General features: G+C 41.9%; 1 protein-coding gene across 2 annotated transcripts in view; it reads left to right on the top strand.

Annotated features, from left to right (window-relative positions):
• The first annotated feature begins 8,503 nt into the window (after window positions 1-8,503).
• The window catches only part of LOC143892169 (3-isopropylmalate dehydratase large subunit, chloroplastic-like), an 81,209-nt gene continuing 69,510 nt past the window's right edge, over window positions 8,504-20,202 (top strand). Inside the window, exons 1-3 of one of the 2 annotated variants that reach the window (XM_077396615.1) lie at window positions 8,504-8,601; window positions 9,151-9,282; window positions 9,380-9,550. In XM_077396615.1, coding sequence (XP_077252730.1) covers window positions 8,548-8,601; window positions 9,151-9,282; window positions 9,380-9,550 — 357 coding nt within the window. In that variant the 5' untranslated portion in view covers window positions 8,504-8,547. The remainder of the gene's footprint in view (window positions 8,602-9,150; window positions 9,283-9,379; window positions 9,551-20,202) is intronic. The other variant, XM_077396616.1, reaches the window with a different exon arrangement.

The following is a 20,202-nucleotide window of genomic DNA, read 5'->3' as shown; positions in this document are numbered from 1 at the left end:
GAATTTTGAGAGAGTCATCGCTAGCTTCTTGAAGAGCACTAGTCTCCACGACAAGTTCTGTGGCTTAGGGTTTTGCTTGGCATTTGAGTGCCACGCTAGCAAAATCTCTTGTTTGGTGACCAATATAGCATTGAAATCTATAAAGCTTACTAAGATGTCTTTTAGGTAATTATTGCATGTTTGCTTTGTTACAGTCTTTTTTTTTTTTGCTCGGTAAATTAGGGTTAGGCAGACCCCGACCAACATATATTAAACAGAAAAAGAATTACAATCTAGCGTAGAGGGTCCCAAAGGAATCCTCTAAGGCAATTACAAAGAGATCATATGGAATACAAGATAGAGGAATGAGATCCCTTTTACAAATGCAATTGCTTTTAGATAGGAAATCAGCAGCCTTGTTACCTTCTCTCCAAGTGTGGCTGATTCTCCAAGAATTTAGGGAGATTAGATCTCGATGGAGCTTTTCAAGGGCAGGGAATTTTCTTCGTGGGCAAGGCCATTGCTTTCTGATAATCTGAATTGCATTGAAAGAATCTGACTCTATCCATAAATTTTCCAATGTCTGTTTCTGGTTAGCTGAACACCTCTGATGATTGCTTCTAATTCGGCCTCTTGAATGGGGACTGAGTCATAGGCAACAGAGAAGAGAGAAATGATCTGGCCTTTGCTGTCTCTGAGGATACCTCCCAAAGAAACCATATCAAAACTGATCGAAGCATCTGTGTTTATCTTTAACTCAGTTTGAGAAGGTAACACCCACTGGCAAAATCTAGATTCCGATTGAGAATGAAAGAGGGGGAGATTCCAAATCTAGGCTTTGTTACAGCCTTGTTCCCTCCTTACAATATCCTAGCCAAATTATAGAAGGGTGGAGTTTTGCTTAGATTTATGCTCTCTCTCTCTCTCTCTCTCTCTTCTATTTCTTTTCTATATTGGTAATGACACCCCTCCCACTATTCTACGAGGTTGACAACTAAACACTACTTCACAGTATTCTATGAGGTAAATTCTATGTAAATCAAATGCTCGTCTCCTCCATGTACTTACAACAGTAATCTACGAGGTCTCTTTAAGGTCATAGTTAGCTTCTCAAAGAACACCAGGTTGGCACATTTTGAAGACGAGTTCCGCGTGTTTTCCTTGGGCCTACCTTTATTAGTGATTCTCAGACATTGTAAGCTTTGTTTAGGGTTCTGCCCAAGGGTGCAACTCGGGCAGGCTCAACCCGAATCCATTGGGTTTAACCGGATTTTGGGTTGGTTCGGATTGGCATTTTCTCAAGTTAGGTTGGGTTGGGTTATTGCTGGGGCTCTTGGGCAAACCCCTTTCCTTATTTTATCATGATTTTAAAATGATTTTTAAAACCTTAGGGTTTATGGGTTTTTTTTTTTTTTGGCCCGGGCCAACACACCCAACCTAACCTGATTTTTTTTTTTTTTTAAAAGAAGGGATCAGATGGTTTGGGTTAGGGTTGAGATAGTAGAGCCGGGTTGGATTAGAATTTACCAGAGGCTCAGATTTGATCGAGTTATGGTTGAGCTAATGCTGCCTCAGGTTGAACTAGGTTTCGCCTCAACCCAACCCAGCCTGAGTTGCACCCCTGGTACTTCTGCCTAGAGAAGCTAAGGACGTGATTGGTAATTGTTGTCCCAATTTATTTTTTACGGCATAAATTCTGGAATCCCAAAATTTCCTTCCAAAGCCACAAAAAAGAGCATATGCTTTAAAAATAACTTGAGGTTGGCTCACCTCTCCTCCCCCCTAAGTGCAGCGTGAAATCAGCCACTCCCTATTTTTGTGGAGGGTTGCAATTAAACTCATTACAAAACATGTCTGTAATCTTAGTCTTTCACAAAAAAAGTGTGAATGGCTGATTTCTGAATGATTTAGTGGTGAGGGAGTTGAAATGATCTCACCTAAACCCGGGTTTAGAATGAAATTTTAGGCTACATTTTTTGTACCAAATGCCATTCCTTTTTATTTTTCATTCTCTTTGAGCTCAAAAGAATGATGATTCCTAAATGCAGCCTGAAGGGGGCCTAGATCATTGAATTCTGTAAGGCCCTGTATGCTTTGGAATTTGAGAGCCAATTGTGTCAGAATATAGGAGATCTTATAAAATCTGATCATTGATTTGATTGGGTGATAGATTGAGGTAGGTAGGCTTTATTAGGCAACTGGTTAGATTGATATCATCTATTTCCTTTCTTATCTTAGACTCTTTCTCTTTTTTTATGGCATAGGGTATCCCCACCCCAATTTTTAGGGCAGGACTATTCCCTATGGATGCACGCAATCACCCGTAAACCATGCCCATCGGGTAAGCCCAGGGGGATTCAAACTCACGTCAATAGATAGCGTACCCATGACTTTAAGCCAAAGAGCCACAACCGTTTATCTTAGACTCTTTCCATGTTTACCCTTTGAGTGTTTTATTTAATCACTCATTAGACTCTTGTAATGCATTAAGTTTAGTGAAATCATGTTAAATTTATCATGCTAAGTCCAAAATTGATTATTGGACTAAAAAAAAATTTAAATTTGAGTTCAATAATCAGTTTTGATCTCACAATCGATTCTCAAAATCCAAAACAAATGGGGTGTATGCTTTAATTTTACGGATGGATGTGCTTGTCCAGCGTGAGACTTGGACCATGTGGGTTTCCTCAAGGAGCCCAAGACAAAACAATGGTCCTAACTAGAGGCATGATCTATTGCAAGACCCAATGTTGATTGTCAAGATGGATCCTAATGGCAATTGTCCACATAATCAAGCCCTCTCTCTCTCTCTCTCTCTCTCTCTCTCTCTCTCTCTCTCTCTCTCTCTCTCTCTCTCTCTCTCTCTCTCTCTCTCTCTCTCTCTCTCTCTCTCTCTCTCTCGTGTGAAAAGATTTTGAGAATAGATTGTGAGTTAGTTTGAATCCAATAATCAGTGTTGGACTCACATTAGGTTCATATAATACCAAAACAAACAGGGCGCAAAAGTAAATATGAGTCCAATATGTTGTTGGACTCACAATAGGTCTCAAAATACCAAACAAATAGCGACTTAACGGTTGAGGAGAAGTGATATATCCGCCCCATTCCATTACTTGGGACACCCGAATCTAGTGTATCTGTGACTGGCAGAGGACCAGATTTACGTCATGGGGGAAGTGTTCAATGGCCCAGATTGCCACGTACACTGATTTCAGTGTCCCAAGCAATGAAAAGGGGCAGATATATCACTTCTCTTGAGCGAATATACCGTAAAGAAAGGACATCGGCTACTAAATCGGACAGTCGGTAACACACTAATCTAAAACAAACAAGGCATAGGTGAGTAACCATGGCTAGAAAGTTTAATTTTATTGATTAAATTGATTGAAAGTGATTTGCGATAATATTTAAATCCTAGGTTCTGAAATTCTGATCAATTGACGTTAAAAAAATAAATATTATAATAGAAAATCACAAGAGAAACCAGGGTTAGTTAGTGTTAGCAGACTAAGTGCACTGTCTCTTAGGATTCAAATCTTTTTTTATTCTTCTTTCTTCCAAAGGTGCTCCATGAAAATCCAAGATGATGGCCTATAGTCTTTTTGTTTTTAATTGGCTTGTGAGAGCTTCTTGAGAATTGTAATAACTTTTAACAGCTAAAAGACAAGATGAGTTATTGCAATAATCAAAAAACGGTTCTGCTGATATCATTTCCCGAATTTTATACTCTAATTAAAACATGTTCTAGTTTTAATTTGTTTAGGCCCAGTTCGTTTGAGATTATGACAACCGATTCTGAGCCCCAAACCTATTATTGGGCTCAAAATTACATTTATATTTGAGTCCAATAATAGGTTCAGGGCTGACAATCGGTTGTCATAACCTGAAAAGAACAGGGCCTTAGGAATCTCATTCTCAATTACCTACTTTTTTAGCAACCAACTTTACCTGATTATTAAATATTCCAACAAACACATTGTAATGAACTCCCAAAGCCTAGAGAATAACAAATGAGATTTTGTAACAGAAATTACCAATTACTCCATCTAACAGTGTAATTACCAAATACTCCATTACTCCTAGTTTGAAACATACATGTTACTGGGGCCTTATTAATGAAATTACCCAAGACTCCATTCCTCCTAGTTTGAAACATACATGTTAGTGACTTACTGGAGCCTTATTAATGAAAAATAACATACATGAAATAATAATATCCATGTAATATACATGATGGGACAGGTGGCTCTGAACCAACTGAACTGATCATCTCCCACCTGGCTTGGGCATGACCATCCAAACTAATCTGGAAGGGTGCATGGTCCAAAATATTTTATTCATAAGGATTACAGCAAAAGGAAGAATACAGCACTCTTACAATGGATTTATTTAAATAACAACAAATAACTAATAAAGCACTTTATTTTAAATTAATAAAGTGGATATTCTTTAATAAAGTAGCCATTTTGAGAGCATTCCTTTATTATCTACATGGTTTCTGTTAAGCCTATCTAGTCCACCATGACCATATCAATACATATAAACACGACATATATAGTTGAGATTTTTTGACAATGAAGAAATATGAAGTTACAAAATCTTGCTCATAAATAAGTGAAAGACAAAATCTGCAATACCACATTATTGTTCTGACCTATCTATTCAAGCTTTAGATTGCTGAGGTTTGGGTGGTTACAGCAAGAAATCTCTTGGGTCAGTGACAAAACCAGTCAAGGCCGACGCTCCCGCAGTGTAGGGGGAAGCTAGATAAATTTGTCCTTCTTTGTTCCCCATTCGACCAGGGAAATTTCGGTTTGTTGTAGACACACACACCTACACAGTACAGTTGTTAAGAGGCTTAAATCGAACAAACGGAGTGGTAAATTACATCTGTAGAAACAATATCTGAAAATGCAGCAATAAATAGCGATAATTTAGGCGAGTTAATGGAGTTGATAGAGTAAGGCCAATTCGATATTTAAATTATCTTTCGGCCAATCAATCTTTGCATAGACTGCATCAGTCTGAAACATGGGATTCTAAAAGGGTTTTCAAGATGGGCAAAGACTATGAAATTGTCACGTAAACAGATTAAAAGATGAGAAAGAAGTATGTGCATTTGAGTAGAATGACTTGCCTGTGGTTCATTCATACGTGCATAGGTGTCTCGCGGCCCACCTAAACAGGCTCCACAACTAGGGCTTGTTGGAACATCACAGCCGGCTTCTTCGAATATCTGAGAGCAAGTCTTACCACCAGAACCTGGAACTGGAAGGGCATATAAGTCCATCCAAACCTGTGGATAAGAATGACTGCTATTAAATTGTCATCCAAAATCCAAACTGTTACTGGCTAACATGTTTTCACAGTATTAAATTGGAATCAAAATTGAAAATTCACATCTCATGTAGTGTGTCAAGTCAAGTGTCAACTACTCAACTGTCAAGTATAGTTTTTTTCAAAAAGGACAGTGGGGCAAACTTCTTAGGATGATCCAAGATTCCAAACCATTCATTTGTTGGGCTACTATGAAGAGTGGCTCCACTGTACTTTTGGAAAATGTTGGACCTGATATAAAAATTCAAGAAAATTAAATAATTCTCAAAAGCCAAAAAGCTACTGAAGTTCTCATAAGAACTACCATGTTTTAAATACCAAATCCCAAATGAGTTTTATTGCAAAAAAAAACAAACCATTGAAAAAAAATGAGCTAATAATATCAAATGGAGATTCAAACACAGAAAATCTCTATATTACCCAAGGGCCAATCTGTTCTCATTAATGCATGAAATGAAACAGAGATTCCTAACTTTAGGTGGGGTTTTACATTTTTAATTGCCCTAACTCTTCTCTTTTATTGTTTAACGAAATTAGAAAAGAATTAAATGAGAAAAAGACAAGGTCGGTTGTGCTAAGTGCTAAGTTGCTAACATTGTAGTGCTACTGCGCTAACATGTTTTCACAGTTTTGAATTTTGATAATTGCACTACCATCAGTTTTGATAATTGCACACGATGTTAGCACATAAACCATTTAACAGGGGGGGTTTTATTTTCACATAAACCATACCAAACCCTTTTCACATAAAAGGGGTTTCATTTTCACATAAACCATAACAGGGGGGTTTCATTTTCAAAGAAACCATGTACCAAACCCTTTTCACATAAAGGGGGTTTCATTTTCACAGATCCACCTCACAGGTTCAATAAAACATTTTCGATAAGGCAGGTGATAGCTAAACTTTGCTCGTATGACTTTCAATTATGCAACAAGAATGGTGAAGTATCTAAATCTTTATATTTTCTAAACTATTCTATGAGGAATGAAATTTTGTCTCTTGTATTACATGTTGGAAATGAATCTGATTTCTAATAAGGAATTCTCAGTTTAATTGTTTATATCGCATGAAATAACTTGAAAGTCGTATGGAAACATAAGAAATATACAAAGAGGAAATGAGAAAGGGTGATGGGAAACCATTGAGTTATCCCTGTAAATAAAGGTATACAACTTGGGGGAAACGCGCACCTCCTAGTTGATGTCGGAATCCTACGGAGTCGGAATCCTACGGAGACCAAGAGTCCCTAGGTGGTATGATCTACCGTAATAAGTCCACGCGAAGTCGACCGTGTCGGCAGGAGCAACAAGCTAGTGGGAGCTGGAGTGCGCTGGGTTTAAATGAAATTGTTATGATAAGAATGTGGTAGATTCATAATTGTTCCTAATGTTATTAAACTATTCTCTTTCAGTTATTATTACATTTGTTCACTCTAAATGATTTTTCTATTCAGTTGCAGAAGATTTTGGTAAACTATTATTTTGGAAAATTACAATTGTCTTATCTATAATATATGGATCTTGATATGTTGTTTTAAATTGAATTCTTATACTGGTTCAGTTTCTATCATCCTGCTGACCCTATTTTTCTCCCCAGGATTAGAGATTCTAATGAGGGTGCGTTTGCGCACGAGGATGTCTAGGAGCGTAGGATGATGAAAGCAAATAATTAAGGAAGACGATACCCTTCGTCAAACCTTAGAATTTATTTTAAATTGGCTAGTTCGAGACTTTACTTAATTGAGTAAATTGGTTTTTGTAATGAGACATTTTGGAAATGGAATAAGAGCGATGGCTATTTAATTTTCATATATGGTTTAAGAAAAAAAAATAAAATTTTATGGGTATTTTGGCAGGTGTTTGCTTGTAGCGATCCGGTCATGGAAATCGGGTCATTACAGTTGTGGTATCAGAGCCCGGGTTTATGGATAATCTGGTGCTTGTGGGTTGAGTCGTTAATTTGGGTTAGATAGGTAATAGGTGACATATGATATGTCACACCTTTAAGGTTAACAGAGAATTCGAACGAGATAGGAGAACTACTCTAAAAACTTTAGTAAGTAAACACAGAGTAGCAGGATTCGTTCCTGGGGTTGGGGATTCGCGAATCGGAATCGTAGTTCGATTCGATTCCCCAAAATATAGGAATCCCGAATCGATTGAATCGGAAACGCGAATCCACATTGTGGATTCGCGAGTTTGATTCCACCCACCGGAATCGCGATTCGTAATTTATAAAAACGCGTTTTATTTATAACAAACTCGCGATTTTACATAATTAAGATTCGGGAATCACAATATATAAAATTGCGATTCTTATTACGTAAAATCCGTTCCTTTAAGTGATATGAATCGCGATTCCCATATTTCGACGTGAAATTACTTTTTTAACCCAGCTATCAAAGGGTATGGGTTACTTTTGAGTGGGGACTTTCTTGTAATTTCCCATAAAAACCTAAATTTCGTATAAAAAGAGGGTTTTGGATGAAACCCTAAAAAAAACCCTTATCTCTTTTTTCTTCTCCTCTTCCACCGCCGCTCTCTCAAACCCCTTCTCTCAACCCTCTCGCCGTCGGACTCCGACGACCGTCCGACGGAAGAAGAAGAAGAAGAAGAAGAAGAAGAAGAAGAAGAAGAAGAAGAAAGAAGAAGAGATAGAAGAAGTCAAAGAAACCTTCTCTCAAACCCTCGCCGTCCGACTCCGACGACCGTCCGACTGAAGAAGAAGAAGAAGAACAAGAACAAGAGGAACTCAGGTATTTTATTTTATTTTTTCATTTTTTTTAAAAGAAAGAAAGAAAATGAAATAATTAATCCCCTCTCTCTCTCTCTTTACGGTTTCTGTGGATGGTTCTCACAGAAACCATTCTCACTTTCTGTGAGAATGGGGATGCTCTGGAATGCCTGAACGGCTCTTTACGGATATCTGATTTGGCATTTAGAATTTGTAAACTCTCTATTTGTGAAAAATTGCTTCTACAGTTCTACTTTAGCAACTTTTTAGAGCATGCTTATGTTTGATAAATTAATTAGCAGTAGGCTATGCACTAGTCAAACTGATATTATGTTAGCTAAAGATGTCTTAGTTGATCTCTTTAGAGTTTCTAAGGGTAATGCTAATTCAAAGGAGAGGGAACTTTTATGACTGACAATTCAAATTCTTACCTTATCTGTATGTTCCAGGGCAAAGTTGTTGTTATTAGAGGAGAGGGACCGAAGGGTGGACCTGGAATGCCTGAAATGCTAACACCAACAAGTGCTATAATGGGGGCTGGTCTTGGGAAGGTATCCTCATTCAACCCATAGCATGCGATTTTTTTTTGTTTGTGATTAGTGATCACTAGTTTAGCCCAGTGTTTAAAAACTGGTACTTGGACAAGAAATAGGCCAAGGTAAAGCTAAGTTGACTATGGTGAAGACGCAATCAGTTTTTCACTAACCCAGACGAGCGAAAAGAGTTTTAGGGCCAAAATCAAATCTACTTGGGTGAGTCTATCCGTGATGCGGATGAGTTTTTAAACATTGGTTTGCCCCTTGTTACATGTGGGTATTGATTATTCTTCCTGTGATCTACGAAACCTAGTACTTGCAATATTTGACTTTTAGCATGACCTCCTGGTATTGAACGACATATTTTCTTGGTAACATGAAAGATATACTGACACCTTTGTATTGAACAATAATTAATATGAAAATTTTGAATTACTCTGTAACCGTCAGAAACACTAGTTGGTCATGAGCATATAGGAATTCTCTTCAATCAATTTTTTTTTTTATTCTACACAAAGATCCCTCAAACCCATCTAATATCCGACCCGATCTTTAATTTTACAGAAAGAAATAGGTCTTTCTTCGTCATTTTCTTCTCCAAATTGCACACAAAAATGGAGAAAAAGAGGTTCGAAGGTGGTTATGTCTGTCATGGTTCCGGCGCAGCCTCAGAGAGCTCCTTCAACCAGTGGTTCAGTTGGGTTTTTTTTTACCTTTTTGTTCATTCTGTTGTATTTTTGTTTTTAATTTGGGATTTATAATTATGGGTTTTGTTGGGTTGTTTGAGTTTTAGGTTAAGCACGCAATGACGATGACGGAGAAGATTCTGGCGAGGGCGTCTGAGAGGTCAAAGTTGGATCCTGGAGAGAATGTTTGGGTGAATGTTGATGTGTTGATGACCCATGATGTTTGTGGGCCTGGGACTATTGGGATCTTCAAGAATGAGTTTGGCCACAATGCCAAAGTATGTGTTTTGGATCTCTTTTTTTTTTCCATCATAACTGTTCAATTCGAGAGGAACATGACTCTCCTGAAAACAAAGTTTCCTTGCTATTATTATTATTATTATTTTAACATTCAAATAATACTACTTAAATATATACAAGATTCCGTCCCGAAATTTCAGAATTCCGTCCGAAACATGTGACTTCTAAGATAAAAAGGGCAAAGTTTCTGTCGAAATGTCTAGAGCTTCATAGGAATCTTGACAAAAATCATCTCCACAGATTCTTCCTGATCTTTTTCTGGAATATGAGCTGACCCACCAACGAGAAGCGCCCACTTTCCGACGATCGTTCGGAACTTGCTTAACGAGGCGGGGGACCCTGATAGGTTAAGTTTCTTAGCCGATTCTTATCAGAGCTTGGTCGAGGCTAACATAAACAACCCGTTTTTCCTCGAAATAGTGCAGGCTGTGCTTACACTAATGGGCGGTGGGGGTAATCCGTTAGCGCAGGGAACAATGGCTTCAGAAATACTTTTTTATTATAGCCGAGGGCCACCTTTTTTTTCGAATTGGTTCTACCGCCCGCCGATGAGAAATGAATCTAGTAATGGGTCTGTTCTAGGTACCCCTGCAAAAGGGGCTTTTTTTGAAAGAGAAGCTTTTTTCTTTTTTGGTGCTTCAATCGAGAAGAGAGGCCGTGGTCGAGAAGGAGAAGCACGGAAAAAAGCTTTCGGCCACGGGAGGGGGGAAAGGGAGGTGGCCCCCCCCCAAGATCTTGTTTCTCCCGCTGTCAGGCAGAGGCAGCGATGTCGCATACAACATTTTTTTTTTTTTTTTTTTTAACTAACACCAGCAACAGACCACCATCTTCCCACGCCTTACTATGATGGGGGGGGGTCAAGGCGAGTGGACCAGGGAATAAGGTGAATTGGTCCGGGAGGTGAGTTCCGGCCCTACTTCTTTCTCTGCTTTCTGTATCCGCTCTACTAGTTTCATCGACGTGATTATGGCAACCACTTTTTCACTGAATCGAGCGCTATTACGTTAAGGGGGTCGGTGGGAACACTCTCGACTATTGGTGTTTCGAATCAAACCCGGGTAGATATGCAAAGTTTGCATAGCAGTGTACTTGATGAGTAGGAGTAGCCAACGTATTCAAGTCCGGAGACGTACTTAAAGGCTGTTTTCGAAGCCTCGCCTCGCAATATCGTGAATGGCTATGCTACGTCTCAGGGATTCTACCTTTAAATCAAACATGCAGCGGAAAGACTTTGCAAGGAAACCATACATCTTTCACATTGTTCGTGTGAAAGTGAAAAAGCGGTCCTGTCCTAAAAAAGGAAATCAACCTCTGTTCTGTAACAGTAAGCAGCTATCTTGCAAATCGAAGCAAGCAATGGCTACAGTTAACTCCCGTGTCTAGCAGATAAGGAGGACAGGGACTTCTATAAAGACGAAGATCGACGAGTTGTCTTGTTTGTGATTTGCAAACGGTTGACCGTCATCCCTGAACCATTTTGCTGTTCTGTGTATTGGAGTTGCAGAGGGAGAAAGGTGAATCTGCTCATGATGCGTGGAAAGTAGGGGAAGAGTCTGATTCAAAACCCGTCTGTGATAGATCACGTCGAACTGAAGCACTTTAGAAAGAAGCTGAAAACTGCAGGCTCATTCTGACACGGTTCATAAGGTCACAGCACAGACATGACCTGGTTGCTGCTACTGGTCAGGCTCATCAAATGCAAACATGGCTCGTGGTGGCCGTGGTAGAGGCCGCAACACAGGAGTTATGCACAGCCTCAAACTCAGACTCAAGGAAGATTTTTGCTTTCCAAAGAAAGAGTTTTCCGGAGTCAAGAGTTGAATGCTTGCTTGGCGGGCATGGGCAGCAGAGCTCTCGTGACTAAGCAACAACCCCTAGCATACTTTCGTCGATGAAGCAGAACGAGTTCCATGACCATGACCCTGTCATGCATATCAGTCTTAGGCTTAGGCTGAGGTAAATGAGTTCGAGTTCCTGTTTCAAGAAGTCATGGGAGTGTCCTTTCGGTTCGGTGAATCGGGGAGTTGAGTTCTTGTTTCAGGAAGTCAACAGTGCTTTTCTTTTCCTCTGCTTGCCCCTTGGCTGAACTTCATTCTATAGGGTCAGATGAGGAAGAGGTTTTGAGTTCGAGTTGGAGTGGAAGCAATGAAGGAGGCGAGTTTCGTATACTACGCGAGCCTAAAGAGAGTTCAGTCTACGAAGGGCTCGGGTTGTCAGTCCGGATCAGTCCCCCTATTAGTAAGGGTTTGCTTAAATCATAACCCTGAGTTTGCATGATTCGTCGAGCCTATTTGGAGTACCATTGGAACATCGATTCTTCTTCGTCCTTGAATGGCTTGCATTTTCGTGGAGATTCTGGGGATGAAAATGATTGGCTTCTCGTTATTTTATTGTCGCGCGCAAGGACCGTGAACGCCATACCATTCGCTCCCCGGATAGTGGAAATTCGGTGTGTAATTCCGAGAGGCATAGAGAAGTTTTCCGGGGCATATCTCTTGATCCTGTCAATGTGCGAGTTGACGGGGTCTTCTTGTGCATCATGGCGGCAGTAATTGACGTTTGAAGCCGATCTTACCCAGCTGGCCTCGTGCCTTTCTGCTGGTGCATTGCGATGCGATCTTCTTCCTTTGTGCCTTGTTCTTTTCTTTGTGGTGTCTCCCATATATATATATTGACAGTGTATTTCTTTGGCGCTGCCTTTGATATGCGAATCACCAATGTTTCTTCTTGGATGGAGTATTTCTCTTTTCTCGGTGTGCTTTCCACTGAAAGAGAATACTTCCCTTTTGCTTTGGCCGAGGGCCTGATTCTTCCCTTTTATTTTCTTCTGTTTCTTTTCTTTGGTGGCCGAGCTAGGCTCTTCGGGTTCTTCCTCGCCAGCAGCATCATCTTTGTAGAGGCAGGCGTCTATACAATAAGCTTCTAATCACTTAAAGGATTTTCTGTCTGCAAACACCTGATGGACCTGTTTGTCATGGTCAACATATTTAAAGCATTGATGCAGTGTAGACGGTACAATATAATGGCATGAATCCAGGGCCGACCAAGTAGCAGGTTGTACGACGTCTCATTGTCTATGACATAGCAGGTCACTTCTGCTTTCGAGTCACCCGTCTGGCACTTAAGACGGATCTTCCCCACCGCCTTCTGGGCATCGGCATAATGGCATTGTATCCCTGTCACGCTATTTTTGTATAGGGTTTAGCTTTGAGGTAGGGATGCCGAGGAAGGACAATGCTCTTAGCGGCATGATGTTTATGGCTGAGCCGGGATCAACTATCACCCGAGGAAGTTTAGACTCGCCAATATATCCAGTTAGATATAACGGTCTGTTGTGCTTGACTTCTCCAATAAGGAGGTCATCATTGGTGAATGTGATGTCCATCATATGGTCCATCTTCACTTGCGAGCATTGTTGGCACTCTTTTATTATTTGTTCGGACTTTATTTCTACCTTGTGTACATGGGGAGCGTACTTTTCTGCGTCCTCCCTTACTTAATAGGGCTTGTGCTAAGGATTTTCTAACCTGTGGTGCTAGCCTCAACAAGTCATACAACGTGACTAAAGCTGGTATGTTGGCTAGCTGCTTCAACAATTCAAAATCAAGAGGCTTCCCTAACCACGACAAAGTGGTTTTCTTACTCGGTTCTGGAAGGCGAGTCTCCTTCGGCTGAGGGGCCACCTTTGGGCGAATGATCTTTTTGATCTTTCCGCCTCTCATTCGCATACCTTCTTATTCTTCTTGTTCAGGCTGCGGGTTGGCTTCAGGTATCGTCATGCCGATTTGCATAGCATGGGTGGCTGGTGGGGGCGAGTCTTCTGAACTCGAGTCTGAACTGGATGATGAGCTTGACTCTGAGCTAGAATCTGAAGCGGATGGAGTATCAGACTCGGTCTCTGACTAACCTTCTTCCTTTTCGACCCCGGACACCTGTACCATATTGCAAGAGAAGATGATATACTCCAAGTACCTGAACGTTTTCCTTATGATTACCTTACCTCTGAGCTACTTACTTAGCTTCGCTACCTTACCGCTCCGTGGGCTTTCAAGATTGGGCGGATCTAGCTAGCTCAAGAGCTATTGTAGGCTTACCTTATTATTGAGGTATGGGAAATTTCATGCTTTTTAGAATCTGGAAAAGTTTAAAGTGGTTCGTATGCCTACTTTACCTACTTTACGAATTAGTCTCAACTAGCCTCATTCGAACTACCATCGTCCTAACCAGTAGAAAGAGTCTAAGCGCGAGGAAAGCTTCACCGCCCTCCTCCAGCTCGAGCTCACAGACCTCTCTGAGTCAACCAGATCAGACTCACCCTTAACTAAAAGACCTTGACACGACAACCTGACGTATTTCTTGCTCAATTCTCTCATCGGATGGGTAGAAATTAGAGAAAGGGCGTCAGCAATTAGGATAGCATTTAAACACTCTTAAGTTGGTCCGAACCTGTCTTCAGCGGAAAGGCAAGTGTGGATTGACTAGCTCTACTTCCGGAAAAGGATGATCTAATTAGTGACTTTTGTCTTGATATCTGAACACGAAGACTAGAAAGAGCTCTCCTTTATGTTAGGGGTGCACTTCTTATTCCTAATTTCTAGGATTTAACTCGCTATAAATTCAAACGGGAGCGACAGCTTAAGTCGAAAAACGTGGGAAGCTTTTTTTTTTTTAATGCTCTCCTCTCTTTTCTTATTTCATGTGTCTGTAATCGGGGGCTCTTTCTCTCGTGTCCTTTCAGTTCTGTCTTTCTGAGCGGGTCCTTCTTGTGGTGGACTACTACTACTGTCTACTACTAATCCAAGGTGTAGCGATGATAAAGGAACTCATTTTCTCGGACGAGCAGATCTTTTAGGATGAGTTGGTTAGCTCGCCTTCCCTTTAACGAAAATATATGTTTCTTATTGACTCTTCCCTTATCGGCGCGCCGGGGGAACACCTGCGCCCCAGCTCGCTAGCGCTTTGACCAAAAAATAGTCAACGTCAGGCATTTTGAGGCTTGCTCCAGCTCCGATTCCGAATGTTTGAGTGCGATTACTTGACCGGGGGAGAGGAGAGGAAGTGACTTGCTGACTGACGATTATGATTACCTGCTCTGATGTGCTATCCTGCTTTGGTATCGAATATGACGAGAGCTCGTTCCTCAACGAAGGGAAGTTCAGAAAGCGATTCATGCTTACTATAAAGGGGGGCAGAGCCAACCAGTGACAATGGATGAGAGACGAAAGGCAAGCCCTTTAATTAATGGCCATGGACGATAGAGGACGAGAAACGAACAAAGCAAATATAGTACCACTAGAAATACGAGTAGGTTTTGAAGCTCGAGTAGGAAACAGAGACAGAGCAAAGAGGCATAGGTAAGAGACCGAGAAGAGTAGTTTCTATAGACCTGTGACGAGTGGTGTAGACACCGAAGGCTCTGGAAGAGTTTCGTGACGAGAGATCATGGACTAGTTTTAGGAAGCCAAAAAGCCGTATCGCGCAGGAGGAGACGAGTCTTCTTCTACCGAAGGAGCTCATGACTCCAAAAAAGAACTGAGATAGAATGTTAGTAGTTGGCCGAGTCATCTTGTTTCTACGGAATATGCCCAAAAGAACTGAGATAGAACATAGTATTTGTTACATATAGTCATTCCATTGGAACAAGAGTAGAGGAGTAGACAGAGAAATCCGATCCGCCGATCACCAAGAATGGAAGATAACAGCTACTGACCGACAGAGGTGAGTACAGCACCAGGTCGTGTTCCCCAATTAACAAAAAGATTATCCTTTCTAGATATCCTTTTATGATAAGGAGGAGCTTGGAGGTTCTGTATAAATTACGTGACGCGTAATTCTTTTCTTTTCTTAGAAAGATTGATGAATTCCTATCTATTGATGTAAGTTATTAGGATGCAAGCGAGCCGAGAGAGTAGACGAGCCTTCCCCTTACCGTAAACAGGGGAAGGCGAGGCACGAGGTGAGCGACTAAACCCCGAGCCAGCGATAATAAGAGAAAGAATGAGGCTTAGGTCGTGACGAAGATAACAGAAAAGAGCCGTATGCGGGGAGAGGTGGAAATGCCAGGTCTTTTCACTGGTAGGGCATGGAGTCGACCTCTCCAATATAGGAAGGAGGTAAACCGCTTCGAGCAGGAGCTTCGCTCGATAGTAAGGGCGGGGCATAATTCAAGTATAGTGCCGCATGCATGCCTATTCATTCCTACGTCCACGCCTATGGCTCAAGATGAGCAGGGTTTCTTCTTTCTTTTGAGGCGTTACTGAATGGATGAATTCAAGACTGGAGCCTAATCCCTGCTGGCGTGCTGGAGTGCGTGCGTCCGGAGCAGTGAAGTGAGGGGACCGAACTGAACGACTCAAACAGCGCATTTTCAGCTCTTTAACCACTGCTTCTCCTTTTAGCGCTTGTTCCCTCCTTCCTTGAGTAGAGCAGCAAAAGCGCTTGTTCAACTTAGGATCCTATTCCGTTAAGCTTGACCGCATCCTTGTTTTTTCTCCTTCTCTGACTACTGTTAGAGCGGAGGCCGATCGAAGTGAGGTCATGAATAAGATACAAATAGGCTCTAACTTCTGCTTCCTTTTCTCTAGTTGGCAAGCATGGCTTGTATGCTTTGAGAAAGGCCTGTCAAAAGCCTCTTTCTCAACTCCCGCCATCGACCCTTCTCTTATTGAAGCATTGGTCAAGCAAGTCAGAGCCAATCGAACTTGAATTACTACTGGCGGATGGTAGACTTGACGGCGGTCGAGTAAGGCGACCGAAGGGAGTTAGGCATGGCATGGGATCTAACGAAGGGGAAGCGTCATCAACTTGATTGCCACAAAATGGACAACTTCAAGGCAGAGATTAGAGATTGATCTAAGAAAGAAGTGAAGAGTAAGCAAAGCCATTTACGCACCATGGACATCAAGCTGGCTCCCCTACTCTTTCACCTATTCAAAGACAGAGAGAGTGGCATGAAGGAAGTTCGTATGAGCAAGCCCTTGGTAGGCTTGCCATCTTGCAAGATCACCTTGTGCTATCAAAGTTCGAATAAATCAAAGCAAGGCGGGCATATGACGATAAATGGGAGCGAATTGGCCTTAGACAGAGATGGAGGCTAGAACTCAACTTGATTGACCTATCTCATGAGAAGAGGAAGAAGCATATCACATTCGAGGGTCAGCCTCAAGGTTGATAGCGAACCGTTCGTTAACACTCACCCTGCCGCTTCTTCCATTCGGTGAGAGATCGTGAGAAGAATTGTTACAGAAAGCGTATAAATCGAGGGAGTGAGATATAGCTTTCCCCTATGAGTGGCAGCAAGAACTGCTCTCTTTATAAAAATGGAGCTCTTCCCACCTCTTGTGGATGACAAAGGTTTGAAGCCGGTTCAACAAGCAGCATAGTAGAGAACACTATGCGAATCGGGAGGAGAGCCTTTCTGTGGTTGGTTGTACGGACGCTGATTGAAGACAGCCCTCACTTCGATCGCCTCTAAACGGTCGCCTTGCTCTCCCTATCCTCTTCAAGGGCGGACCGATAGTCTGCAATTAGTTAGAGTCCAATAAGGGATTTAGCGAGCTTAAGAAGGATAAGAGGCATGAGAAGCCCTATATAGAACAGAGGAAAGAGCACATGCTAAGCGAATTGACCCATTGTTAGATCAAAGCGTCGCTTCACTGAGGCCTACTCCCCCTTTATCTAGACTGGATAAGCGGCATATCTTAGCATACCTTGTTAGAAAGGAGATAGGGATCCTTTGCCCATTGGGTAAGCCCTACATAGCGTTATCAGACTTGGTATTCTCAACGTCTTTCATAAAGAGCTGGAGGGAGTTATACGACCTAGCTCTGGATTGAAAGGTGACCCCCTCACTAGTTGATTTAGTGAGCACTCCCCTTGTTATCTCTTCGCAAACTAGCCTCAACTCAAGGGGGAGCTCAGCGACCGATCTTGAGCCGGATCAATCACTCATAGGAAGCCACTCCGAGTGGAATGGTCTAAGTCTAATAAGGCTTTCGGTATAAGAAGCGAATACATGCTTCTCTCTCCTCTTTCCTTTAGCTACCGATCTCCCTTTGTGCATTGGGTCCCTTTTCCTTTTTCAAGAGCCAACTTTAGAGTGGAAGCCGGTCCCACAACTCGATAAAGCAATGGACCCAAGCTTTTTAGACTCGGTCTCCGCTGCTGCCTTGCCTTACTAAGTGAAGTAGGAAGAGCAATCCCAAGGGCTCAAGGATTCGGGGCTAGATGGATTCATGGCCTAGCCTCTCTTCCAAGTCGAGTGAATTACCAAGAGCAGCCCCATGCCAGGACTGAAGATCTGGACAATGATTGTGGTGGTTCTATATAGCCTAGATCTGCTGCACCTTGTTCTAGAAGGAGTTAGGGATTCGGGCTTTGATCATCGTCCTGAAGATCTTTCGTAGCAGGGGCATTCATCACTCTTAGACTTAGAAGCCTTGCCTTCTTCGACCTTGACTGGAACTTCACTCTATTAGGACGTCTTAAGGCCGATGGATTGGTGCTTGCTTGATTGAGAAAGATGCGATTCTAGGGCATTAGCCCAAGTGTTTAATGGGATTCCAGTGAGTCATACATAGGATGTATAACAATGATAGGCGAGGTCTCCCATCTTCTCTGAATATGTTAACAGAGCCCGATCCGAGGAGCGAGTTTATGAGCCTTCCTCTTCTGCCCTGTTTAGATAGGATTGAAGGAAGATAGGGAGCACCTAACTCATTGAAAGGGAAAAAGCCATAGACGAATCTTTCTAAGATAATACCGTTTTTAGAGTGATGGGTTCATTCGGAGCGCACGGATCTTGAGGTGCTTCAAGCGATCCTCCATGATCTACAGCAAAAGGGATCTTCCAGCTCTTACTTTCGAGACGGCGCGTTCGAAGCGCTTGGAGCTCAATACGTAATTTCACCCGACAGCCCACTTGAGCAATTTGCCATTCTGGGGCAAGGAGATATGCTTTCCTGAGATTGGGAATACCTCCTCCGGTTTTCGGTTGTGGCTACGGTAAAGGATACAAGTGAGGTTGAAGGTGCGGCTAGCTATCTGACAGAGGTAGGCCTGGCAGGCGGGGGCCCATAACTAAAGACAAGGTTCGAAGACCAGTTCATCCATCGACCGGAATACAACAAGTTTAGAAGGAGTGGTAGTAGATTATAGTATAGTAGGGAGCCCTAATCAATAAGCCGAAAGAGTGGCATAATATACAGCTAAGGCGGGCTGACTTACGTACGAGACTTTATTCGCTTAGTTAAGTGAGTTGAAGAACAAGATTTCATCCTTATTTACATACGAGCGGGGTTACGAATTACTCCATGCAAATCATCACGAGCTTGACGAATCCTTATGTGAGTGAAAACATAGAAAAAGTAAAGTAATGAGACGAATCCCTTGGTTATGAACGAGTTTTGGACCCAGCGAGTTAAACGATTTAGCGAGTCCCACTCTTCATAAGAAAGATCGGTTTAGAAAAGTAGTTCGTGTTATTCGTTGTTGCTATTGCTGAGGTTTGTTACTCTCTTTGCTTAGAGGTTTCCTCCTCTCTTCGAAGCGTGCCTTACAGGTTTATTGATTATTTTCCTTCCCATCGATCGTATTTTTCCATCATCTCCGTCTCGCTTTTCTCCCTCAAGCCTTTCTCCTGCTTCTCGTCTTGGCTTTTGTTTCCCACGTAGCTACAATTTCCCTCCCCTTTATAGCGTTCCTGGTTTCAATGGTTTCAAGGTGTTTAAGTCTCGTGTAGGCTTTGACAATGTATACTCGTGCTTTCTCTCTGTTCCTGCTCGTGGTCATTCTGTTGTTGATCATTCTCGTGATCTTCCTTTTTCTCCCCTTCCTCGTTCTCCGCATAGTGCTGTTTTTTGCGTAGTGCGGATAGCACGGTTTCATTTCCTAGTATAGGTTTGATTCATTCTCTTTTGCCAAGCCTTTTGCTTGGCTTCTTGTTTTGGTCTTATTATGATCCGTATTTGGTTCGTATGTTGTTTGTTCCTTCTGTTCTGCTCGAGCGAGGGTTGACATTATGCTTTCTGCAAGCAGGATCGAGGATGAAGTAGAGATGAGAATGAGGACGTCTCTAATCACGATGAGGACCGAACGGAACGACTAAACCGAGAGGGCGAAGGAAGTAGGAAACAAACATCTCCCTTCCCCGTGCGTGCTAGCGTTCGAGCGTGCTAGCAGGGGGAGATATCGTAACGGAAGGAACAGAGGTACAACCAAGGTACTCAACTAGGGCTGCTAGCGCCCTTGCTGTCGCAGCTTTAGTTGGGTAATCTGTCTTAAGTGTAGTAATCACCTTTACCGCTCTTTATATTAAAATATAGAAAGGATACAACTGGTAAGCTACTTGCTTGTGTAGAGGGAGTGCTCTCCAGGCAGTCTGAAAAGAGAATATCTGTCTGTCTCGCGAGGGTCTTTTAGAGAGAGGCAAAGAGCTAGCTTAGCTCTCTTTTGAGAGGTCACCTTTTTAGGGATTTACAGTTTTCTTAGTTCCTAGCACCTCACCTTTATAATACTTAGGGACTGCAATCTTCTTTGAGGAAGGCGAGAAAGGAAAACGAAAAAGACTTTATCCCATGCATTTTCGCTAAACAAGCGCACACAATTATTCTTAAAAACAGGGAGGTTGAAA

Source organism: Tasmannia lanceolata, unplaced genomic scaffold (genome assembly GCF_043159265.1).
Source record: "Tasmannia lanceolata isolate RefF3 unplaced genomic scaffold, GAP_Taslan_0.1 ptg000015l, whole genome shotgun sequence".
Lineage (NCBI taxonomy): Eukaryota > Viridiplantae > Streptophyta > Magnoliopsida > Canellales > Winteraceae > Tasmannia > Tasmannia lanceolata.
Note: the sequence above shows the minus strand (reverse complement) of the source record. Positions and strands in the feature narration are given on the sequence as shown.